This window comes from Schistocerca serialis, chromosome 5 (genome assembly GCF_023864345.2).
Source record: "Schistocerca serialis cubense isolate TAMUIC-IGC-003099 chromosome 5, iqSchSeri2.2, whole genome shotgun sequence".
Lineage (NCBI taxonomy): Eukaryota > Metazoa > Arthropoda > Insecta > Orthoptera > Acrididae > Schistocerca > Schistocerca serialis.
The window spans coordinates 288,145,384-288,173,093 of NC_064642.1; the positions used below are offsets into that span (position 1 = coordinate 288,145,384).

The 27,710-nt window shown below is 37.9% G+C and overlaps 1 protein-coding gene across 3 annotated transcripts in view; it reads right to left on the bottom strand.

The window, feature by feature from the left end:
* The window catches only part of LOC126480903 (integrin alpha-4-like), a 582,211-nt gene that overhangs the window by 211,626 nt on the left and 342,875 nt on the right, over positions 1-27,710 (bottom strand). For all 3 annotated transcript variants that reach the window (XM_050104300.1, XM_050104298.1, XM_050104299.1), the window contains exon 14: positions 23,958-24,069. In XM_050104300.1, coding sequence (XP_049960257.1) covers positions 23,958-24,069 — 112 coding nt within the window. The remainder of the gene's footprint in view (positions 1-23,957; positions 24,070-27,710) is intronic.

The following is a 27,710-nucleotide window of genomic DNA, read 5'->3' on the forward strand; positions in this document are numbered from 1 at the left end:
CTGATATGAAACTTCACTTCTAATTCTATTTGCATCAGATCATATGCATCGTTTGTCAATAACATGTCCTGGAAGTATTATTTATTTTCTTCTAAATGGAATTTTCTGCAGTTTCACTGTTATGTAATTATCCTGGAACATTTCTGGGACTCTTTGTAATAAACGTTTGTGTTCTTCCCAAATTCATTAATTACCACAATGCCATTGATATAAAAAACTAAATCACAGTGCTGCTCCTTACCAGTAGCCAACTCTAGAACCTGTATAAATACAGAGACTGATACAATTAAGCCAAATGGGAGTACTAGGAGTTGATAAGATTTTCCTTCAAGGATAAAGGCAGTCCATTTCATTGAATCAGGATGTAACAGAACTTGTTAGTATGCATTCATTAAATTCATGACCACTGGTGTATTTCGCATTCTGTAATGTACATAAAAATTTTTCATTGCTAATTCTGGTCTCTTAACTCTTCTATTACCTGGTTAAGCACTAGAACTCCTAATACTACATACACTTCACCTTCTGTTTTATGTACTTCACAGATTTCCTATAGGCACTTTGTGGCATCTCAGTAATACTTGAATTTAGTATTTCTGTTATCTCTGCTCAATCTGCTTCTCCAGTGTTTTTAGAATGATATAAGGTGCTTCATTAAGGCATATTTCACACTTTACTTTGAATTTACATTCATATTCTGCATAGTCTTTGGATACCCTCATTCTCATTCATCCACAACCAGACAAACGTGTGATTCCTGAAGAGGGGCAGCAGCCTTTTCAGTAGTTGCAGGGGCAACAGTCTGGATGATTGACTGATCTGGCCTTGTAACAATAACCAAAACGGCCTTGCTGTGCTGGTACAGCAAACGGATAAAAGCAAGGGGAAACTACAGCCGTAATTTTTCCTGAGGGCATGCAGCTTTACTGTATGATTAAATGATGATGGCGTCCTCTTGAGTAAAATTTTCCGGAGGTAAAATAGTCCCCATTCGGATCTCCAGGCGGGGACTACTCAAGAGGACGCCGTTATCAGGAGAAAGAAAACTGGTGTTCTACGGATCGGAATGTGGAATGTCAGATCCCTTAATTGGGCAGGTAAGTTAGAAAATCTAAAAAGGGAAATGGATAGGTTAAAGTTAAATATAGTGGGAATTTGTGAAGTTTGGTGGCAGGAGGAACAAGACTTTTGGTCCGGTGAATACAGGGTTATAAATACAAAATCAAATAGGGGTAATGCAGGAGTAGGTTTAATAATGAATAAAAAAATAGGAGTACGGGTAAGCTACTACAAACAACATAGTGAACGCATTATTGTGGCCAAGATAGACACGAAGCCCATGCCCACTACAGTGGTACAAGTTTACATGCCAACTAGCACTGCAGATGATGAAGAAATTGATGAAATGTATGATGAGATAAAAGAAATTATTCAGGTAGTGAAGGGAGACGAAAATTTAATAGTCATGGGTGACTGGAATTCGAGAGTAGGAAAAGGGAGAGAAGGAAATATAGTAGGTGAATATGAATTGGGGGAGAGAAATGAAAGAGGAAGCCGCCTGATAGAATTTTGTGCAGAACATAACTTAATCATAGCAAACACTTGGTTCAAGAATCATGAAAGAAGGTTGTATACATGGAAGAACACTGGAGATACTAAAAGGTATCAGATAGATTATATAATGGTAAGACATAGACTTAGGAACCAGGTTTTAAATTGTAAGACATTTCCAGGGGCAGATGTGGACTCTGACCACAATCTATTGCTTATGAACTGTAGATTAAAACTGAAGAAACTACAAAAAGGTGGGAATTTAAGGAGATGGGACCTGGGAAAACTGAAAGAACCAGAGGTTGTACAGAGTTTCAGGGAGAGCATAAGGGAACAATTGACAAGAATGGGGGAAAGAAATACAGTAGAAGAAGAATGTGTAGCTTTGAGAGATGAAATAGTGAAGGCAGCGGAGGATCAAATAGGTAAAAAGATGAGGGCTGGTAGAAACCCTTGGGTGACAGAAGAAATATTGAATTTAATTGATGAAAGGAGAAAATATAAAAGTGCACTAAATGAAGCAGGAAAAAAGGAATACAAACGTCTCAAAAATGAGATCGACAGGAAGTGCAAAATGGCTGAGCAGGCATGGCTAGAGGACAAATGTAAGGACGTAGAGGCTTATCTCACTAGGGGTAAGATAGATGCTGCCTACAGGAGAATTAAAGAGACCTTTGGAGAAAAGAGAGCCACTTGTATGAATATCAAGAGTTCAGATGGAAACCCAATTCTAAGCAAAGAAGGGAAAGCAGAAAGGTGGAAGGAGTATATAGAGGGTCTATACGAGTGTGAAGTACTTGAGAACAATATTATGGAAAAGGAAGAGGATGTAGATGAAGATGAAATGGAAGATATGATTCTGCGTGAAGAGTTTGACAGAGCACTGAAAGACCTGAGTCGAAACAAGGCCCCCAGAGTAGACAACGTTCCATTAGAACTACTGACGGCCTTGGGAGAGCCAGTCCTGACAAAACTCTACCATCTGGTGAGCAAGATGTATGAGACAGGCGAAATACCCTCAGACTTCAAGAAGAATGTAATAATTCCAATGCCAAAGAAAGCAGGTGTTGACAGATGTGAAAATTACCCAACTATCAGTTTAATAAGTCACAGCTGCAAAATACTAACGTGAATTCTTTACAGACGAATGGAAAAACTGATAGAAGCCAACCTCGGGGAAGATCAATTTGGAATCTGTAGAAATGTTGGAATACGTGAGGCAATACTGACCCTACGACTTATCTTAGAAGAAAGATTAAGGAAAGACAAACCTACATTTCTAGCATTTGTAGACTTAGAGAAAGCTTTTGACAATGTTGACTGGAATACTCTCTTTCAAATTCTGAAGGTGGCAGGGGTAAAATACAGGGAGCGAAATGCTATTTACCATTTGTACAGAAAGCAGATGGCAGTTATAAGAGTCGAGGGGTATGAAAGGGAAGCAGTGGTTGGGAAAGGAGTGAGACAGGGTTGCAGTCTATAGGAAACAAAAGAAAAATTCAGAGTAGGTATTAAAATCCACGGAGAAGAAATAAAAACTTTGAGGTTCACCGATGACATTGTAATTGTGTCAGAGACAGCAAAGGACTTGGAAGAGCAGTTGAACGGAATGGACAGTGTCTTGAAAAGATGATATAAGATGAACATCAAGAAAAGCAAAACGAGGATAATGGAATGTAGTTGAATTAAGTCGGGTGATCCTGAGGGAATTAGATTAGGAAATGAGACACTCAAAGTAGTAAAGGAGTTTTGCTATTTGTGGAGCAAAATAACTGATGATGGTCAAAGTAGAGAGGATATAAAATGTAGACTGGAAATGACAAGGAAAGCGTTTCTGAAGAAGAGAAATTTGTTAGCGTCGAGTATGGATTTAAATGTCAGGTAGTCGTTTCTGAAATCATTCGTATGGAATGTAGCCATGTATGGAAGTGAAACGTGGACGATAAATAGTTTAGACAAGAAGAGAATAGAAGCTTTCAAAATGTGGTGCTGCAGAAGAATGCTGAAGATTAGATGGGTAGATCACATAACTAATGAGGAGGTATTGAATAGAATTGGGGAGAAGAAGAGCTTGTGGCACAACTTGACTAGAACAAGGGATTGGTTTGGTAGGACATGTACTGAGACATCGAGGGATCACCAATTTAGTATTGGAGGCCAGCGTGGAGTGTAAAAATCGTAGAGGGATACCAAGAGATGAATACACTAAGCAGATTCAGAAGGATGTAGGCTGCAGTAAGTACTGGGAGATGAAGAAGCTTGCACAGGATAGAGTAGCATGGAGAGCTGCATCAAACCAGTCTCAGGACTGAAGACCACAACAACAACAACATCCCCACTAAAGGTGAATCTCTCTTATCCCAGGGTCTGGGTAACCCACTCTTCCTTTTTTATCTTCCCCAATCTAATCCTATCTCCTACCCCAAAGAGAAACTGTTAGTTCCAAAATCTAGGAAGTATATTACTTTTATGTCAGGCAACAGTGCTACAAATTTTTTACTTCTGAGGTTTAGTTCTAGCTCATTATTTATTATAAACATGTAAAATTGTCTTCAAATGAATACGCAAAACAGATGGTCCCAATTATACCAAATAGGAGTTATGTAAATGAAATACCTATAACTGACTGGATCAAGGGTTGCAAGAGTTGTGAACAATGCCTTGGATTACAAAAACCTCAAAAGGCTTGATTACAGAGTTACAACTTTCAATACAGCAAATGTTGCATTGGAGTCCTGCTACCCTTGTGTGAAAGCCAGTGTCTTTTAGTTACATACTATTTATGTATACACTCAGATGTTAGCTGTGGCATTATTTTCTGGGGATCAAATGCACGAAACATGAACACAATTTTCATACTACGGAAAAGGACCATAAGAATAGTAACCATAGACAGTATTCATGCTCATTGCAAAGATCTGTTCAAGACACTAGGTTTTTAACTGCACCATATGAATCCATTCTCAAGGCTGTTGTACATATCAGAAATAACATGATCATGGGATAAGATGTAGACTAAACTTACGTTTACCAAGAAAGAAAAACATAGTGCTTGAAACAACATTTTCTATCAAAGAGTGCAACCATATAATAATAATAATAGGAGATTAAAGAAATTACTAAAACAAATGTATTTAAAAAGTGTCTGTTTATCCAAACATTCTATACACTGGAGGATTACTTAGAGAACACAGAGTAGAGGTTTGTTAAAAAGATAACACAAATAACAATAACAATAACAAAACATTCCACATAACAATTTTGCACTGTATTTTTTCCTTCTTTTTTTTCCTTTACTCCCAAAGCAATGCAATGTATAATACTAACAGTTGATCTTCTTTCTGAGTTCAGCATCTTACTCACTACAGAGGGATTTTTTATTTAAAAGAAATCTTCATCCAGCCATCCTGATTTAGATTTTCTGTGTTTTCTCAAAATTATTTGAAGCAAATGCTAGGATGCTTCCCACTATGATGAATTCATAGGAGACTGAATATACAACCTCTGTGAAAATGGTTCTTAAGCTACAAAAGTGGTTACCAAGTTAGGAGCGCATCATGTTGACCAGATTGTATGACATGAACATCCTACAATAGTAACAGTATGTATGACTGTCAGTGTTAAAGAAAACACACTATCTCCCCACCTCTGTCCCACCAGTACTTGTATTTCCTAGGGTCATATTCCATGGCAGATTACCAACAGCTCATTTCTGGAAGTTGTAGAAAATAAAAATAAAAGTGTGTACAAGGTGGTTGAAAGCAAACAAAATCTTATTGCCCATTACAAGCCACAAAAGTTATTGCAGTTTTGATGTTACACCATTTTTATAGAAAATAGTATAGTAACTAGCTGAGTTTAGTGACTGACTAAAGACCTTGGATGTATGGATATTGAAACCATTTAAAATCAAATTAAAATAACTACTATCAAATCCAGGGAGGAACTATTATTTTTCGTAACTTCATTCACTAACACAGCATACGTTGTGTCAATTTCATCTAAATATGTTATACAGTTTTTTAAACAGCTGGAATTTTGCTGTTTTCTCATCAGATTTTTATAGATGAATATTTTGAAGATTCTCATATAATTTAGGCACCTATTAATAACATACGAAGTCTATTCAAAAAATTCCAGAACTTTGTTCACAAAACTCTTCTATGCTTAACTTTTACTTGTCGTGCATGGTCTCCTTCAAAATACTGCCCTCCATAATTGATCCACCACTCCCACTGCCATTTCCACTCCTGGAAGCAGTCTTGGTACACTTATTGGTGGATCGCACAAAGTGCCGTCTATGAATTTTCTTTTATCTTGTCTATCAATGCAAATCTTTGGCTTATGGGGTTTTCAACTTTGGAAATAAAAGGAAGTACACAGTGGCCAGACCTGGAGAGTTACGGAGGATGAAGCAATAGAGTGACTTCATATTTTGTGCAGAGTCACGCACCAACATGGACAAATTTGCAGATGTATTATCATGCTTCAAGAGCCATGAATTGTCTCACCACATAGCAGGCCATTTCCTTCTCTGTTTTTCTTGCAGGCATCACAAAACATCCTGACAGTACCATCAATTAACAGTTTGTCCCTGTGGCATGAATTCATGATGAACTAATTCTCCAAAGTAAAAAAAACTATTAGCATGACTTTGATAATTCATCTGACCTGACGAGCTTCCTTTGGTCTTGGAGAACCTTTCTTGTTCCATTGTGAAGTTTGAATTGTAGTCTCAACATCATAAACACTACCCACATCTCATCACTTGTTCTGATTGTCTTAAGGAACATCTCATTCTCATTTGCACGATCCAAAAGCTCTTCACATATTGTGAGGTAAAGGTCTTCCTGGCCTTGACTCTCAAATTGTGGGACCTACTTGGCAGTAACGTGATTCATTCCAAGACCTTGTGTCAGGACTTCATGACATGATCCAACTGAATTGTTACATTCTTCAGCAACCTCTCAGACTGCCAGTCTCCAATTGGCATGCAAAATTTCATCTACATTCCTGACATGAGTGGCGTTGGTAGCCATCAAAGAGCATCCTGTCATGGACAGTCTTCAATTGGCATTCACATTTTCACTGATGCTCCTGACATGAGCATTGCTAGTAGGCATCAAAGGACATTCTGAATGAGGGTCGTCTCTAACTTCCATCCTGCCATTTTTAAACAGTGTGCACATCTACATCTACATCTACATACATACTCTGCAAGCCACCAAACTATACATGGCAAAGCGTACGCTGTACCACTACTAGTCATTTCCTTTCCTGTTCCGCTAGTAGACAGTGTGAGAGAAAAATGACTGTCAATATGCCTCCATATGAGCTCTAATTTTTCTGTATCTATCTTCATGATTCCTACATGAAATGTATGTTGGCAGCAGTAGGATCATTCGACAGTCAGCTTCAGATGCCAGTTCTCGAAACTTTCTCTGCAGTGTTGTTTAAAATGAATATCTTCTTTCCTCCAGGGACTCCCACTTGAGTTCTTGAAGCATATCTCTGACATTTGCATGCTGATCAAAGCTACCAGTAACAAATGTAGCAAATCATCTCTGAATCACTTCGATGTCTTTTTTCGATCTGACCTGGTGGAGATCCCACACACTTGAGCAGTAATCGAGAATCCACTAGCATCCTATATGTGGTCTCCTTTATAGACGAATCACACTTTTCTAAGATTCTCCCAACAAACCAAAGTCGACCATTTGCCTTCCATACTACAATCCTCACATGTGTGTTCAATTTCATATCACTTCACAATGTTATGCCCAGATATTTAAATGATGTGACTGTGTGTAGCAGGGCCCTAATAAAGCTGTATACAAACATTATGGGTTTGTTTCTACATCTACATCTACATTTACATCTGTACTCCTCAAGCCACCCAACAGTGTGTGGTGGAGGGCACTTTACGTACCACTGTCATTACCTCCCTTTCCTGTTACAGTTGCGTATGGTTTGCGGGAAGAACGACGGCCGGAAAGCCTCCGTGTGAGCTTGAATCTCTCTAATTTTACATTCATGATCTCCTCGGGAGGTATAAGTAGGGGGAAGCAATATATTCGATACCTCATCCAGAAACACACCCTCTTGAAACCTGGACAGCAAGCTACACTGCGATGTAGAGCGCCTCTCTTGCAGAGTCTGTCACTTGAGTTTGCTAAACATCTCTGTATTACAAAACTTCCTGGCAGATTAAAACTGTGTGCCCGACCAAGACTCGAACTCGGGACCTTTGCCTTTCACGGGCAAGTGCTCTACCATCTGAGCTACCGAAGCACGACTCACGCCCAGTCTTCACAGCTTTACTTCTGCCAGTATCTTATCTACTACCTTCCAAACTTTACAGAAGTTCTCCTGTGAACCTTGCAGAACTAGCACTCCTGAAAGAAAGGATACTGTGGAGACATGGCTTAGCCACAGCCTGGGGGATGCTCTGATCTCCATATTACACTTACAAATTAACCCTGTGATGAAATGCACCTACCTTCTTTGGATCTTCTCTAGCTCCTCTGTCAACCTGACCTGCAATGAATCTCAGCCTGGCACCTGCCTTACCAACAACTAATTTTATATGATCATTCCACTTCAAATCGTTCCGTACGCATACTCCCAGATATTTTACAGAAGTAACTGATACCAGTGTTTGTTCTGCTATCATATAACCATCTGCATTAACTTACATTTTTCTACATTTAGAGCCATCTGCCATTCATCACGCCAACTATAAATTATGTCTAGGTCATCTTGTGTCATGCTACATTCACTGATCTTCAACACATTCCTGTGTACCACAGCATCATCAGCAATCAACTGCAGTTTGCTGCCCACCCTGTTCACCATTGACACATATAGAAAATAGCAACGGTCCTATCATACTTCCCTGGGGCAACCTTGATGTTATTCATGTCTCTGATGAACACTTGCCATCGAGGGCAACATACTGGGTTCTATTACTTAAGAAGCCTTCGACTCACTCACATATCTGGAAACCTACTTCATATACTCATACCTTCATTGACAATCTGCATTGGGCTACTACATTGAATGCTTTTCGGAAATCTAGATCATGGAGTCTCCCTGTTGCCCTTTATCCATAGTTTGCAGCATATCATGTGAGAAAAGAGCAAGCTGTGTTTTGCATGAGCAATACTTTCTGAAGTCATGCTCATTCATGGACATGAGCTTTTTGGTCTCTAGGAAATTAATTATATTTGAACTAAGAATTTTCTCTAGAATTCTGCAGCAAATCAATGTTAAGGATATTGATCTGTAATATTGTCAGTCTGTTATGCTTCTCATATACGGGAGTAACCTGCACTGTTTTCCAGTCACTTGGCACTCTGTACTGGTGGAGGGATTCACAATAAATGAAAACTAAGTAAGGGGCCAATGACATAGAGCACTCTTTGCAAAACCGAACTGAAATTCCATCCAGACCTTGCAAGTTATTTATTTTCAACTCTTTGAGCTGTTTCTCTATGCCAGGAATGCTCATTACTACGTCATCCACAGGAGACTCTGTGTGATGGTCAAATGACAATACATTTGCATGATTGTCCTGTGTGAAAAATAGCTGAAATGTGGAATTTAAAACTTCAGCCTTCCTTTTGCTATCTTACACTGTCAAACCAGACTGATCAACAAGTGGTTGGATGGAAGCCTTAGACCTGCCAAGCAGTTTTACATAGGACCAGGATTTTTCTGGGTTTTCTGGCAGATCTTTAGTTATGGTATGATGATGGTAGCTGTTGTATGCTTTGCATATATGTCTTTTCACAGATACAGAAGTGTCTACTAATCTCTGCTTGTGTCTTCTTTTGTACTGAGAGTGTGACAGCCTTTAATTCCTCAGCATTTTCCAGATTTCATCACTAATTCATGCCAGGTCTTTTCCTCCTTAATGCGCTTACTAGGCACATACTCGTCCACAGCATGATTTACAATTGTTTAAACTTTGCCCACAATTGCTCTATGTCTTGGAACTAAATGATTGCATATTTCAACAAAAGGTATGACTTAAGGACTCATCACTGTAGGCTTCCTGCATCATTTGGTGTGGCTCTCTCTGCTGTCTCAAAATCTGCAAACTGTGCAATTCAACATTCTACTCAATACACCACTGAACAATAACTAACACACATACAACAATGAAACTTCTGGCAGTTACATGTTAAACATAGGCACGAGAAGGAATGCCAGCTACATTTTGCTCCAACACACTAATGGCATGAAATTATGAATGTTCCACAATTATTTGCACAGACCTCATATAGGAATGTATTGATGCTTACTTTGTCATTTCAGTTTTGTGTTTCTGGATCTGAAGATATCCACTAACAGCTGAAAACAGTCTTACTATATCACAGCTGTGTCTGTAACAAGCAATCAGTTACAGGATGAAAGTGATCTTACAGGAAATTAAATCTGAGAAAAGAGGCAGAGATGCAAGAAAACTTACATTTTATATACCTTTTGACACAGAAGATGGCAAAATGGTAAAGTGTTTTTACAAGTTGGGTTTGACTGTAAAGATTTAGGTGAAATACTGATTTCTAGACCTACAACATCAGAGTTTGAAGAAAATAAGGTCTTAAAAATTGATGATGATTAAAGAATACAAATGAATGATTTTGCACTCATAGAATTTGCAGGAAAAGAACAGAGTCCTATTTGTTGGCAAAAATAAGATTATAACCATTCAAGCAAAGAAAGAAAGCTTATTGAAAACTTCTATCTGAAAAGGACAATATTTGCTATATTGACAGAAAATGCAGACCAAGCAGACAAATGTTTCTCAAATGCTACACTGGGTCCCAATAAGGGAAAACCAGTGACCCAGCTTCAAATTTCTAACCACTTTACAAATGAGTTAATGTATTAACTTGGCAGTAAGTATGTAAAACCATTATGAGTGATGATGTAGAACCCTAATCATGCTGGTTTTGTTAAGATTTTTATTATTTTCCCATAGAATAATGAAAAGTCTAAACCAAAACTGATAACGCAAAAATGTTATAACTGCTTTAGGTTGTTCATGTAGGATATGTTTGGCAAATAGTGTATGGATCAAACTGTTTATTTTAAGTTTTAACCCGGGAAAAAAATGTGCTTTTAATAAAGTTAGTGGTACAGAAGTAATAAATTAAAATGTCATGTATGTATGATCATCAGAAATGAAGTAAGTGATTAAGTTTTTTCCTTTCATTACTTTGCTCGGGTGTCAGTGAGAAAAAATTTCAAATATATTTGAAATTGTGTGTATGGTATGTTGAAAGTCATTAAGTGCTCTCGTGCTCAAACATTTTATAAGCATAGTCTGGGTAATTTCTATGCCATGAATTATTTTGTTAAATATTTCTTTAATATTATACATCATAAAAAGTTGATTGTGACAGCATGCTAAGAAATGCACAAAATTAAATTGGGGACCACTAGACAGACAACATGCATCTGGGGTTGGGTGACCATTTTAGCCCTTTATTAATGTAGATATTTTACTGTCCTATGTATTGTGATATATAAGGTGCATTTTTGAACATCTGTTAGTACTGCATGAAATTCACACTATGTTGTCAAATGTACTTCTCAAAAATGTATGCCAACCATATCCTTGTACAAAGACACTCATTCTGTAATTTCATTATGTAGGTATAGAAGTTATATTTTTAAGAAGTTTTGCAGCCTTATGAATTCTGTGTGCAGTGTTTCAGTGCTTTTCACAGTGAATTGTGAGCTACAGATACATATCCTGTAAATGTAGGCAGCAATATCTTTCAGTGAATCATTTCCCCATATTTCAGCAGTAGTCATGCTTTTTCACCTGTTTTTTTGCTAAATTAGTGTTTGAAATTTTACATTTGTGATATAGACTTTGTCCTCATGTAGTCAGTTGTAGATTGTATCGAATTTAGTATCACTCTTCAATGGTAGTGTATTCTTTTTTTATTTTTATTTTTTTTATTTTTATTTTTTTATTTTTTTTTAGTGCATGGCCACTGTTTCAGAAACTGTTATACTAGTCTATTACTGGGTATAGCCTTGACAAATGCTTGAGACATAAAATTAGTTACAGAGAATCAGTAAATTATATCCCTGGTCATTCTGGAATTACTCACAACAACTACTATCCTGAAAGTTGATTATTTCTTTAACTTCTTCTAGAGTTGGAGGTTCACTATCTGGATTGTATGTGCTCATTTCTGTCATCATTTCTTCCATAGGGGGGTCCGTGTTGAGCAGTTTTTCAAAGTACTTTGCCAGAATGTCACAATTGTTTTTCGTATTGGTTTCTAGGGTTCCATCCAGTCTTCTGAAGCACAAGTTGGGTGGTTGATATCCAGTCATATTTTCTCTGAATGTTCTGTAGATGTTTCTTGTATTGTTCTTCATGAAGTCCAATTCGATCTCTGTCAGTCGCTGTTTGTCATACTGTCGTTTTTCACTGTGAATGATTTTGCTTGATTGCTTCTGTGTTTTCAAGAAGTTCATCCAATGCTCTTGGGATTTATGGCCACTAAATTTTTTCCATGCACTGATTCGTTGGTCAATAGCTTGGTCACATGTGTGGTTCCACCAACGGTGTTTCCGTATGTGTGGTGCTTTTGCTAGTTTCACGGCCTCTCGGATTCTTCGTGGAAGTTGTGTCCAGTCTGTCGTTCTCTCCATTTTAATTTTGTGTAATATTTGTGTCTGGTTTAAAGTAACATATTCTGGATCTGGTCTAACAATTTTGTTCTTATGGAGCTTTTTCTTGGGCAAAAGACGAATCCTGATCTGTAGTAGGTGGTGTTCTGAGTTGAAGTAGCCTTTACAGGTGTCTATGTTCAAAATTCCTTTTTGTGAGTCTTTCTAGACTATTACATGGTCGATTTGTAGTTCTTGCTTTCCGCTGGGGAATTTCCATGTGGTAGGTTTTTGTGTTGGTTTCTTGAAATGGCGAGGTTGTGGCTTTTGCAAAAGTCTATCAAATGTTTTCCGTTTTTGTTGGTGTCCTTATGTGGAGTATGTTTTCCTGTGATATGTCTGTATATCTTTTCTTTTCTGAGTTTAGCGTTGAAGTCTCCTAGTATTATTTTGACTCTATGTGCAGGAATTTTTCTGATAGTTTCTTCCATTGTCGTCCAGAAGTCATCAATTTCGTCCGGGTTTTTCCTGTTGTAGTCATTAGTTGGCGCATGTGCATTGATTATTGTGTAGGATTTATTGGCTGATTTCACTGTAATGGTGCTGATGCTTTTGTTTGGTGACGAAAAGTCGATTATGCTGTCCTTGATGGACCTGTGTACTGCAAATCCTGTGCCAAAAAGCCTTAGGTTTTTCAGTTGTCTCGATGGTTTTCCTTTGTATATTCCGAAATTCTCTGTGTTGAAATGGTCTTTGTCTGTGAATCGTGTTTCTTGCAGTGCACATATTTTGATTTGAAATTTTTCGAGAGTGTCTGTCAGTTGTTTCATCTTTCTTGTCTTCATAAGTGTGTTCACATTAAGTGTGCCAATGTAGTGTTTGCGTTTGGTCTTGAGGGAGTTTGAGAAGCTCCAATTCTTCTCATGATGTCCGTGAGCCCCCGGAATCTGATGCTCACAACGATCTCAGTCTATTGACTAGGGCCCGGGGTAATGAGATTTTTCTTGTTGTACCATCATGATGTTTAGTAGTTGGATGTATGGCATGCTGCCATATATATATATATATATATATATACTCTGGCAAAGCCGGTCCCAAGCCCGGTTGAAAAAGGAGGAGGGGGAGGAGTAACACCTCGTTAAAAAACCTTGGTTCACCTGGTCTGGATGATAGTACCTCGTGAGGGTCCCTTGCCAGGGAAATGGTGAAGACCTCAATGGTAGTGAAGGTGGAGATGAAGATCACCAGGATGGTGGAACTGGCAGAAGAAGCAGGTTTTTGTATAAAAGCACCAAACTGTAGCGTCTGTTCCCTCAGTGGGCGGATACAAAAGGCCTCTGTCCCACATGTTAGTGGTGGCCTCACTAATAATTCTAAGCTAAATGCTTGAATTTTTATCATTGAAAGGTTCAACTACCTTTCCCCAAACCAAACTTTAACCTAAGACACGATGGTAAATTTCAAAAGGAAAACTACTCCAGGAAGTAACCAATCTTCCATCACTATTCATGGCGGTGCAACTAGCCCTTTGGATTCTGGAGAGCCTAGAACATCATGTAAGGAAGAGTTGGTGCTTCCTAGTACTTCTTCAAACATAAGACCCAAGGAAAAACATCTACTGGGGACTCTGAATATCAACACACTTATGAAAGTTGGAAAACTAAAACCAATAACAGACACTCTCAATCAACGCAACATACTTACATTACTGTTCAAGAAACAAGGTATCTGGATGAAAATGCATTTGAATCAGGTGGATACAGGATCTACAAAGGAAAACCAGCCATTAAAAATTCTAAGAATATGACTATATTAGGGACCGCATTTATGGTCAAACAGCAACTTGCGGAATCAATAACTAATTTTAACTCCCCATCAGAATGAATTTCATTTCTGATGTTCAAGTCAGGCAATAAACATTACACTATTATAAATGCACATGCACCTATTAACCAACATAACAGAACAAATGTTGACAAAGTGGAAGATTTTTGGGAAATGCTAGAACACAAAACATCCATATTACCAAAAGAACATATAAAAATTTTAGTGGGAGACATAAATGCACAAGTTGGCAAAGAAATAAAATTTAAATCAGTAGTTGGAGATTATCCAGCACATGCAAAAACCAACAGAAATTTTTGTAGATAGAGATTTTTGTAGACAGTTTAATCTATAACTAATGTCGACATGTTTCAGGAAACTTGCAAGAAAGAAAAAAACGTGGGTATCACCTAATCCAAATCAAGGTGAATATCAGTTGGACCAGGTGGCAATAATGACTTGCAACTACAAGGAAATCTTGGATGTCAGATTGAGGAAGAGCCTAAACATAGACTCAGACCATTATCTGACAGAAATAAAGACCATGTTCCAACCGAACAAACCTAAACCAAAACCAAGAAGATTTCCAAGAGTAAACACTAAATTTCTCATGGAAAATCAGGACAAATTCTGTCATATACTAAACACAAGAAAAATGGATGATTAGGAAGAAATTAAAGAAACAATGCTAGAGTCAGTTAAAGAAGTGGGACACCCACGAAGAATACCAAAACACAGATGGTGGAATGAGCTGTGTGATGAAGTAATTGACAATCGACTAAAGGCATGGAAAAAATGGAACAGTAATAAGAAACACAAATACTGGGAAGAGTTCAAAGAAGAAAGGTATAAGACAGCAAAAATCATCAGATCAGTGAAAAGAAAATATGACAAAGACAGATTAGAATAAATGGATTCAGACTTTAAAAGGAACAACAGTAGAGACTTTCAGAGAAGTTTTAACAGGATTCCGGTCTCCAAGTTTACATTTTAAAGATAAAAATGAAAAAATGGTTTTAAGCAATTAAGAGAACTGCCAAATTTTAGCTGAATACTTTGAAAATCTATTACACTGTGAGGATCCTAATGACAGGTTACAGTTTCAAAAACCACTACATGAAAATCCACCATGAGAACCACCTACAGTAGAAGAAATAGAAAAGATTATCAAAGCATTGAAGAATAACAAAGCACCAGGTGAGGATGGAATAGTAGCAGAAATGTGGAAACTAGGGGGCTTATCTGCAAGGCAGAAAATTCACAAAGTAATTAAAGCCATTGGGACAAAAGGAATCATACCCAGTGACTGGAAACAAGCATTGATCCACCCTCTCCATAAAAAAGGAGATAAAACATACACCAACAACTACAGGGGCATATCCTTGTTACCAGTGACATACAAAATACTTTCTAAAGCACTTTTAAATAGAATAGAGGAACAAGCAGGACCTAATATAGGAGATTATCAAGCAGGATCTAGAAAAGGTAGATCATGTGCAGAACAGATTCTTAATTTACAAACAATTTTGAGAGTGAGAGCTATGCAAAATAAAAATACAGTAGTTACTTTCGTAGACTTCAAGAAGGCCTATGTCTCAGTTGACAGACAAACACTATTCCAGATACTTTATGAATCAGGGACAGATGAAAACAGCAGAAGACTTGTTGAACAAATGCTCAAAGATGCAGCATCAAGAATTAAGTTTCAAGGCAAAATTTCTGAACCATTCAAAATCAAAACAGGATTGCAACAAGGAGATGGACTGTCCCCAATTCTCTTTAACTTGGTTTTAGATAAAATAGTAAAAACATGGGAAAAGACATTAAAAAACAGAGGCACAAAGGGTATGAGTATGGGCCAAGAAAAGAACAAATTTGAAGTGAAATGTTTAGCCAATGCAGATGATATGTCATTCATAACTGAAAACCGAACAGACACAACAGTTATGCTTGATCTGTTACACGAGATTGCTGAAAAGACTGGGCTAAAAATATCCTATGAAAAAACCGAGTACATAGAACACAAACGTAATACAGAAAAGTTTATGAAAACAAAGTATGGAAAAATTAAAAGAGGTGATAGATTCAAATACCTGGGGGAGTGGATTCAAGCCAATGGACTGGATAACACAACAAATAAAGAAAGAATAAAAAAGTTAGAATTTGCATATAAATTAACACAAAACTACTACAATAAGAAATCAATATCCATACAAGCAAAGATTAAACATTATAATTCAGTTATTAGGACACAAGCAATGTATGGATCAGAGTGCCTAACATTCAATAAGAAAGGTGAATTAAGAGAACTAGAAAAAAGAGAGAAAAAAATACAAAGAAAAATTCTAGGTCCTGAAAAAAAAAAACAAGGAAAATAGGTGGATTAAAAGGAGAAATGAAGACATACACAAAAATACAGAAAAGATCACAGATACAATGAGGAAGAGATGGCTAAAATTTTATGGACGTTTAAAACGAATGGAAGAGACACGGATTACAAAGAAAATTTTTAATTACGTTAGTAAGCTGGAAAAAAAAAAAAAAAAAAAAACTGTAGGGTAGATAGAAGCAGTAAAGAAAGATGCCAACAAAATAGGTGTTACAGAAGAAATAATTCGTGACAGGAATCACTTTAGGCTACTTATAGGAAACGCAAACTATGAAGAAGATGAGCCAAATCCTCGACCCAAGAGAGTGTGGAGAGATGAGCAGAGACGAGCAGTTGGCAAGAAAATGAAGAGGTACTGGGAAGAACGGACTTACCAAATGGAAAAGCGCTGGTAGATAGACACAATAAAAAATACTCAAACACACACACAAATATCAAGCTTTCGCAACCCATGGTTGATTGTCAGGAAAGAGGGAACGAGAGGGAAAGATGAAAGGATGTGGGTTTTAAGGGAGAGGGTAAGGAGTCATTCCAATCCCGGGACCGGAAAGACATACCTTAGGAAAAAGGGACAGGTATACACTCGCACACACACACATATCCATCCGCACATATACAGACACAAGCAGACATATGTGTTTCTTTCTATATATATAAACCTCATCACTAAGTTGGAAAAGTTAGTGTTACCAAACCCACAGCACCAAATCATCTGGAAATGTGACTTTAAATTGTACCATCATAGATAGGGCTATGCAATCTGCAATGAAGACAGATTGAAACTAAGGGACTGGGCAGACTTGACCAACTGCCATTTAGTATATGATGCTAAAGATCAAGGCTCCTTCTAATCACGGACTAGGGGCACAACAACATCACCTGATCTGTGCTTTGTGACAAAATCAACACAAAGTATAGTCTTAACTCGATTCCCAAAGAGCCAACACTGTGTAATCAACTCATGACTATGGCTCTAATTACCCATTGTAAGAAGAAAAGCTTTTAAGAACTGGAAATTCAGGAAAACCCCAGAGGCACCTATTTTCATAGAATGTTGGAAAGACAGTAAGAAGAATAGTTCTGATACCAAACAACTGCATACAATTTATGAAACTGATGCTTTAATATTGCTATGAGGAATGTGACGCCCTTGGTGGATTAAAGAATGCACAGCCCTTCTGAAAGAGTGTAAAAGAATTGAAACCCATGAATGCAAAGAAAAATTAATCAATCTTCTGGATGTAGAATGACAGAAAAGATGGCATGAGACTATGGAAAATAGCCATGAATGCAAAGAAAAATTAATCAATCTTCTGGATGAAGAATGACAGAAAAGATGGCATGAGACTATGTAAAATATTGATTTCACATACTCAAGCCACAGAAGTTGGGGACTCCTAAGGAAGTTAAGAGAAACCACTCATCAACCCAGGTAAATGGGCAAAATAACTCCAAACCATGATAGTTCTAGCATACTTAAGTCCTCAAAAATACTTGTGACTACAGAGAAAAACAAAATAATGATGGAGTACATGAAAGAAGCAATGAATGACTGTGAGGATGAGACTATGCTGGCTTGTAAAATAACAGATAGAGAAATCGAAAATTCACTAAAACACACCAAAAATGGAAAAGCAGCTGGCATAGAAGAACTACTCCCTGAATTCTTGAAGAATATTCATGAGGATGCAGTGAAGTGGCTAGCAGAATTGTTTGCAATGATCATAAATGTGGGTATGATTCCAAAACTATTAAAAAAATCTAGAATTATTGCTCTCCATAGGCCTGGAAAAACTGAAGACCATCCAAAAGCCTCCAGCTCAGTTTCACAGCTGTGCACTACTTAAAAACTATTTGTGAGAGTACTAATGGGCAAAATAGACCAATTATCAACCAGATACTACCGTAATACAGGGAGGGTTCAGAAAGAACAGAAGCTACTGTGACCAAGTCCTAGCTGTCACGACCAATCTAGAGTGAGGTTTTCAAAATAATTTGTAGATTAGAGTGGTGCTGTTTGACCTCACATCTGCCTGTGACACAGTCTGGATTCAAGGCCTTATCTACAAGTTAATGAAGTCTCTCAAATGCAAGAAAATTGGGAAACCTCTAAAAACCATGCTAAGAAAACAGAAATTTGTAGTAGAACTAAATGGGAGAGTAAGCAAACACAAGGTTTTGAAAAATGGAACAATGGAAGGATCAGCACTGGCACCAGTTCTCATCAATCCCCTCATATCTGATATCCCAGTTTAAAATTAAATATATCTCCTAATGCCAATGACCTTGCAATAGCAGTATAAGTGAAGTATTTTGAGAAATTAGAAGAATTAATTAAAACTCGTATGGAAACCCTTGAAAAATACTATAGTGAGTGGCATTTAATCATCAACCCAAATGTAAGTACAGTGATGCACATAGAAAATAGGGAAGTAAACAAAGAACTAACACTAAACGTAATGGGCCACGCAAGACATGAGAGAATCACTAAATACCTGGGAATAAAACTGAACCATATATTAATTATATATAAACACAAAGATGAAGTGACTTACCGAACAAAAGCACTGGCAGGTCGATAGACACACAAACAAACACAAACATACACACAAAATTCAAGCTTTCGCAACAAACTGTTGCCTCATCAGGAAAGAGGGAAGGAGAGGGGAAGACGAAAGGAAGTGGGTTTTAAGGGAGAGGGTAAGGAGTCATTCCAATCCCGGGAGTGGAAAGACTTACCTTAGGGGGAAAAAAGGACAGGTATACACTCGCACACACGCACATATCCATCCACACATACAGACACAAGCAGACATATTTAAAGACAAAGAGTTTGGGCAGAGATGTCAGTCGAGGCAGAAGTGTAGCGGCAAAGAAGTTGTTGAAAGACAGGTGAGGTATGAGTGGCGGCAACTTGAAATTAGCGGAGATTGAGGCCTGGCGGATGACAAGAAGAGAGGATATACTGAAGGGCAAGTTCCCATCTCCGGAGTTCGGATAGGTTGGTGTTGGTGGGAAGTATCCAGATAACCCGGACGGTGTAACACTGTGCCAAGATGTGCTGGCTGTGCACCAAGGCATGTTTAGCCACAGGGTGATCCTCATTACCAACAAACACTGTCTGCCTGTGTCCATTCATGCGAATGGACAGTTTGTTGCTGGTCATTCCCACATAGAATGCATCACAGTGTAGGCAGGTCAGTTGGTAAATCACGTGGGTGCTTTCACACGTGGCTCTGCCTCTGATCGTGTACACCTTCCGGGTTACAGGACTGGAGTAGGTGGTGGTGGGAGGGTGCATGGGACAGGTTTTGCATCGGGGGCGGTTACAAGGATAGGAGCCAGAGGGTAGGGAAGGTGGTTTGGGGATTTCATAGGGATGAACTAACAGGTTACGAAGGTTAGGTGGACGGCGGAAAGACACTCTTGGCGGAGTGGGGAGGATTTCATGAAGGATGGATCTCATTTCAGGGCAGGATTTGAGGAAGTCGTATCCCTGCTGGAGAGCCACATTCAGAGTCAGGTCCAGTCCCGGAAAGTATCCTGTCACAAGTGGGGCACTTTTGTGGTTCTTCTGTGGGGGATTCTGGGTTTGAGGGGACGAGGAAGTGGCTCTGGTTATTTGCTTCTGTACCAGGTCGGGAGGGTAGTTGCGGGATGCGAAAGCTGTTTTCAGGTTGTTGGTGTAATGATTCAGGGATTCCGGACTGGAGCAGATTCGTTTGCCATGAAGACCTAGGCTGTAGGGAAGGGACCGTTTGATGTGGAATGGGTGGCAGCTGTCATAATGGAGGTACTGTTGCTTGTTGGTGGGTTTGATGTGGACGGACATGTGAAGTTGGCCATTGGACAGGTGGAGGTCAACGTCAAGGAAAGTGGCATGGGATTTGGAGTAGGACCAGGTGAAACTGATGGAACCAAAGGAGTTGAGGTTGGAGAGGAAATTCTGGAGTTCTTCTTCACTGTGAGTCCAGATCATGAAGATGTCATCAATAAATCTGTACCAAACTTTGGGTTGGCAGGCCTGGGTACCCAAGAAGGCTTCCTCTAAGCGACCCATGAATAGGTTGGCGTACGAGGGGGCCATCCTGGTGCCCATGGCTGTTCCCTTTAATTGTTGGTATGTCTGGCCCTCAAAAGTGAAGAAGTTGTGGGTCAGGATGAAGCTGGCTAAGGTGATGAGGAAAGAGGTTTTAGGTAGGGTGGCAGGTGATCGGCGTGAAAGGAAATGCTCCATCGCAGCAAGGCCCTGGACGTGATGCATTCTATGTGGGAATGACCAGCAACAAACTGTCCACTCGCATGAATGGACACAGGCAGACAGTGTTTGTTGGTAATGAGGATCACCCTGTGGCTAAACATGCCTTGGTGCACAGCCAGCACATCTTGGCACAGTGTTACACCGTCCGGGTTATCTGGATACTTCCCACCAACACCAACCTATCCGAACTCCGGAGATGGGAACTTGCCCTTCAGTATATCCTCTCTTCTTGTCATCCGCCAGGCCTCAATCTCCGCTAATTTCAAGTTGCCGCCACTCATACCTCACCTGTCTTTCAACAACTTCTTTGCCGCTACACTTCTGCCTCGACTGACATCTCTGCCCAAACTCTTTGTCTTTAAATATGTCTGCTTGTGTCTGTATGTGTGGATGGATATGTGCGTGTGTGCGAGTGTATACCTGTCCTTTTTTCCCCCTAAGGTAAGTCTTTCCACTCCCGGGATTGGAATGACTCCTTACCCTCTCCCTTAAAACCCACTTCCTTTCGTCTTCCCCTCTCCTTCCCTCTTTCCTGATGAGGCAACAGTTTGTTGCGAAAGCTTGAATTTTGTGTGTATGTTTGTGTTTGTTTGTGTGTCTATCGACCTGCCAGCGCTTTTGTTCGGTAAGTCACCTCATCTTTGTTTTTATATATAATTTTTCCCACGTGGAATGTTTCCTTCCATTATATTGAACCATATATTAACATATACATACCACTTGGAAGATGTAGGCTATGAAATGAAGACAAAAAATAATATAATAGGGATGCGAGCAAGAACAACCTCAGCTCAATGGGGACATTATGCACTTCAGCACTGGCTCTTGTATGTAGAGTTGGTTTGTACTGTGCCCCAGTGTGGGCCAGGAGCTTCAATGCAAAAAAGGTTGGCATCCAGTTCCATGAAGCTGTAATGATAATCTCAGTAACACTGTGGCCAACCATTATTCCCTGGCTTCCAGTCCTAGCACATACTGAAACTCCACACATACATGACAAGCAGGAGCTCACTGGATAACTACATCAGTCTGAGACAATCATATTCTACTTATCCATCAATATTTTCCTACTGGTCATTAGGTGTAGTATTATTTTTTGGGGTCTTAGACTGCTGAGCTTTTATATTACAGATTTTCACAAAGAGAAACCCACAATTCCTTGAGTGAAACTCATTTTTGCATCAGTGCAAGACTGGACACACATCTATTTATTTATTTAGTCCAAGAATGAACTCGTACACCTGATATGGGAAAAGGGTAAACATGATTAATTTACTATTAAACTACCAATAGTCATTGTGACCACATGGTCAAAACAATCAAAGTGCATAAGAATATAAGTTAACATACTACTACATTGCTGTTACATCTGATAGCACGCACGCACACACACACACACACACACACACACACACACACACACACACACACAAGGTTCATCGAACCACCTTCACAATTCTCTATTATTCCAATCTCGTATAGTGCGCAGAAAGAACAAATATCTATATCTTTCTGTATGAGCTTTGATTTCCATTATTTTATCATGGTGATCATTTCTCCCCATCGTGGTTGGAATCAACAAAATATTTTTGCATTTGGAGGAGAAATTTGGTGATTGGAATTTCGTGAGAAGATTCCTCCACAATGAAAAACGTTTTTGTTTTAATGATGTCCATCCCAAAACCTGTATCAATTCAGTAACATTCTCTCCCCTATTTCACAATAATACACAACATGCTGCCCTTCTCGGAACTTTTTTAATGTACTCTGTCAATCCTATCTGGTAAGGATCCTGTACAGTGCAGTAGTATTCTAAAAGAGAACAGAGAAGCATAGTGTAGGCAGTCTCCTTAGGAGACCTGTTACATTTTCTAAGTGTTCTGCCAATAAAATACAGTCTTTAGTTAGCCTTCCCCACGATATTTTCCATGCATCCTTCTAATTTAATTTGTTCATAATTGTAATTCCTAGGTATTTAGATGAATTTATGGCTTTTAGATTTGACTGATTTATCATGTAACTGAAGTTCAACAGATTCCTTTCAGCACTCATTTGGATGACCTCACACTTTTCATTATTTAGGGTCAATTGCCAACTTTCGCACTTTGCTAGTCGATAAATAACAGTGTCATCAGCAAACAACCTAAGATGGCTGCTCAGATTGTCTTCTAAATCATTTATATAGATCAGGAACAGTAAAGGGCCTATAACACTACCTTGGGGAATGCCAGAAATAACTTCTGTTTTACTTGATGACTTTCCATCAATTACTACAAATTGTGATCTCTCTGACAGGAAATCATGAGTCCAGTCATGTAACTGAAATGATATTCCATAAGCACATAATTTCACTACAAGCCACTTCCAGAAATCCAGAAATATGGAATCAAACATCAGCTGAAGAACCCGAACATATGCCAACAGGCAATTTGTAATACAATTTTGGTATTTACTGTTACTTTTCTCTGTTACAAAGACCATTTATAGCTTTCAGTGTAGTACTAATCTATAAATTTCAACAAGAAAAATAGCAACTTTTTGTTCATAATTATAACAGTAAATAAATAAAACAATGAAAATTCCAGATAGGAGGATCACCAATTTAGGAAAGGAGAGATTGCTACTTACCATAGAAATAACAAGGTGAGTTACAGTCAGGCAACATGAAAAGACCCTTATGCACAAGCTTTTGGCTACACCCTTCACCGGAAAAAGAAGGAGAAATATACACCATCCACTCACACAAGCAAGCACACCCTATGCACACATGACTACCAGCACTGGCAGTTCTGACCCAAGCTGCATGTGTGCATGAGATGTGCATGTTGTGAGAATGAATTATGTGTGTTTCTATTTCTTTTTACAGTGACGGCTGTAGCACAGAGCTTATGTGAAAGTGTCTTTTAATTGTTCTCATCTGTAACTTAACGTCTCATTTTATAGTAAGTAGCAATCTATCTTTTCCTACATTGACTATAAATAAATAGAACAGAAAGAGAGAGAAATTAATTGGTTGATATATAGATAAAACATACAAAACAACTGACCTTGAATTTACCTGTTACATTCTGGCTCTAAGGAAGCTCAAATCAGACAGTGACTTGGAAAGTTTACAATGAAAACCACACATATATTCTCTCCTCTCTGTACATTCCCAATAAAAAAGTTTTGACTATAGAATGTTCATTTATTTCTAGAAGCTTAACACTAATTGTCAGAATTTCAGATTTGCATCAATTTTATATGTTTACACTGATGATAATATTTCAGGAGAGCATAGCTGAAAGTATTTACCTGTCTTCATCCCATTAGTTTTTATTAGAAGAGTAGTTTGTGCTTGTTCATAATTATTTAAGGTCTGTGATGCCTCAATTACGATGCTATATTCGGTGTTCCCTTTGTCTTCCTAAAACAGCATGAAAATTCAATACACATTTCATTTCTACATGTCACAAATGTCTTATAATTGATTAGAGTTAATTATAACTATGCATCTTAAGTTGCATGTTTAGCCAAAAGTCATTCATTATGTTCCACAAATTTCATTATGAAGCGGAATGTCCAGAGATGTAAAATTATATATCACAAAGTGCAGCAGCTGTTAGATATTACTTCTGCAGTTTACACTGATGATTAATCATTAGAAAATTGTCTGATTATAGTTAAAAAAAATGTAGCTTCTAATTCAACAAAGAAATCCTTTTCACTTCTCATTAATAGATCACTGACAATTTTGTTCAATGCAATTCATGATGTGTACATGAAAAATTACATCACCTCATTACTAAATTGAAGTAAGTCTTGCACCACTCAGCTCATTAATTAAGATAATTGCTATACATAACATTGATTCATATTTGCTGCTATCCAACATTGAGATCATGGTTTCGATTTATTTCAATAAAAACTTGAATTATCCTGTCCTCTTTCTCTTACAACCCTGATGTAGCTTATTGTTGTGTTCCCAACATCTGAAATTAATATCGTGCAACCTGAAAATCTTGTCATCTCATTTATTTGACATTCATTGAAATAATCCCTCACTCTCAATGAGGTATTATAAATACCATCCTCAGCATTGGGAAGATCTACTTCATCAAAGAGAGTGGCAGTAGAGTGCAATAGTTGTGCTTATTTTTCCATAGTGCAAGCAGCATTAGAATAGCTGAGTGCTATAAATGGCAGCAGTAACATTATGAATAGGATACATTACTGGACTGTGGTCAAAGTTTTGAAGGTGGAAAGGATGTTTTAGAAGTGCTAAGAGTCTTCTACTTTTAGTCTGCATATCTCCAATAGATTCATTCCCCTTCAGATTGGGTGTTAAGCGACAGATTTGTAAGATAGAGAAAATAATGTACAAGTTTAAGTATAATAGAAGTCAGAGCATTAAAAAGGCCAAGAAGGCTTGTCATCTTGAGAGTAGTCATCAAACTGTATGTAATGTTTAGTACAGAACTCCCTGGATAGTGAATAAAAAGTAAGTAGGATTTTATGTAGCTGACATTCAATGCTCTGAAATGTCACACGTTATTAAAGTTCTTTGGGGTGAGACTTTATAAAGAATACTTTACTGTTTGGATTGTTTTAACTTCAGTTGCGTGTGTAAGGATGAAATCAGATGCTTGTGTGAGAAAGCTCCTCACACTAACATGAAGATTTTATCTCATTTTGAATGGTGTTCCTCAGCCCTAAATGAAATGTTCAGTCAAACATGTAAGTGTAGATCTTTAGCTGTTACACAAGGAAATGTGGTGGTAAATGGGGTGATTAATACATCACCTCTGACATGGCATGCAACACATGGCATGGTGAGCATCTGAAAGTTTCTATTAAGAGGTCAATTGCTAAGTTGATTTCCAGGGGCATTCTGTTTAGCCAAGCATTGTCCTTAAAATCCCTGTGACTACCAACATTTGCACTAGTGCTTGTTATCGGTAAATATTTCTGAAACACAGCGTTTCTACAATTCGTGGAGGAACAAATAACATCATTTCAACTGCATAAAGGATGAAAATCAAAATACATTTTGACCTTTTCAGCAAATCATAACAGACTTGTTAAATAAAAGAATGTTGGACTTATCACATCACTTCAAGGAATGCAGAACTAAAAAACTGTTTTTACGGATGTGTTGTGCTTAACAGAATATAATTTGTAAGCAATGGAGATTAAATTCATATATGCAAATGGATACATGTTAGTATCATATTACTGAAGGCATAATATAGTGAAAGGGAGAATGGCTCCATATGAAAAAAGTGTAATAATGAACAAAGCTGTATATTTAAGAGAGAACAACATTGAATAGCACTTTGAGTGATGTGCTTCAGTAATAGACTTGGATACATGTAAGAAAGTCACTCTGACAGTTTACGGATCCCCTGCAGGAAATGTTTCAAAATGTTGTTAGTCAATTACAAAGGTTACTAACACATTTTTGGAAAAATGATAAGGAAATCGGTGTCCCAGATAGTACCAAGTGAATGCTACTAGGGTCACTAAGAGCCTGTATGGGGTGGTTTTCCACAGTATTGTTCCCAACAAGAGATCAATTAATTATTCACTCAGTAATCCAACTGTCTTTCTGGAAATAAATGTGAACCTCAATAAATAATATTTCAGACCATGAAAGTTAAATTGTACCAAAAATAATTCTCATAAATCAGGTTTAGCTGAAAATTGAAAACAATAGTTTCATGGAATTTTCTAGATAAATAATGGAAAGAAATTTATGAAGGACACACACTGGATGAGGTATTTACTTATTTTTGGTAACAGAAACTTCTGGGAGAATGTGAATAATGGAGTAATGGTAACGTCTCACAGAGTTATCAAGAGGTACATATACAAGGCTGAAAACTTTACTAGCTTTTGGACAAATCCCATTTTCAGCAACACATGGCAAATGGATACATGTTAGTATCATATTACTGAAGGCATAATATAGTGAAAGGGAGAATGGCTCCATATGAAAAAAGTGTAATAATGAACAAAGCTGTATATTTAAGAGAGAACAACATTGAATAGCACTTTGAGTGATGTGCTTCAGTAATAGACTTGGATTGAATGGGAACAGGAAAGGGGTAGACGGGTAAGGACAACGCACACACGCACACACACACACACACACACACACACACACACACACACACACACACACACACACACACACACAACACTGTTTAGCTCACTCTACCAGATGAATACACAGCTGGTACACTGTAGCTGTACAGCGAGAATGCACTGAGGCAGAGAGCACGTATTTTGCTGAAGAAAAGGTTCTATAACATAATAGTGATCACACGTAAAGCTTCACCATGTGAGCAACTTGGATTCTTTATACCAGCAACAGTGCATCAGAACTTTGCAGAGCTGGTATGTTCTTCTGCACACATTTTATTCCAGCTGACCCTCACCTCTTTACCAGTAGCTGCTTTATGGTAACCAAACCTCTCTGTCATATTTTGCATTATCTTTAATTTATCTCTTTTGCCACAAATTTCTACTTAATCTATGTTTACAATTTTTGCATTATTAATTTTTCTATTCTGTCCTTGTTGATGACCTGTTCACTAACATATCCTTTTCTTCTAAGTATTGAAATTTTTGTCTCTTATCCGCAACTTTTTTGATTTTCTCTTTTATCATCTTCTTCTTACTGTATCTCTTATTATTCCAACACATTTGTGTTTGTTGCAAGATGAAAGAACCACTCATTCTGAAAGAGTATTTTTTTGGTGGTGTTTGTATAAATTACCTACCTTCAGAAGGTGAAATGTCAAACCTGCTAACAGACAGATAAAAAATACAAGACATTGTAGTTTGTGTATACTTATTGGCAGTAGTAATATTTACTCTTCTGTAGCTAAGTTCTAGTCAGCAATTCTGTTAAAAATTTTATAGTTTTCTGGAGTGAACTGTGTGCATGTGTGTATTTTTATATTCATTTTTCTGTTCCAGCTTCTTTCATCATCATTCACTCATTCACTCATCATGTTCTGTAGACTTCATCAGGGATGTGAATCAAGTCAAAGTATACATTAA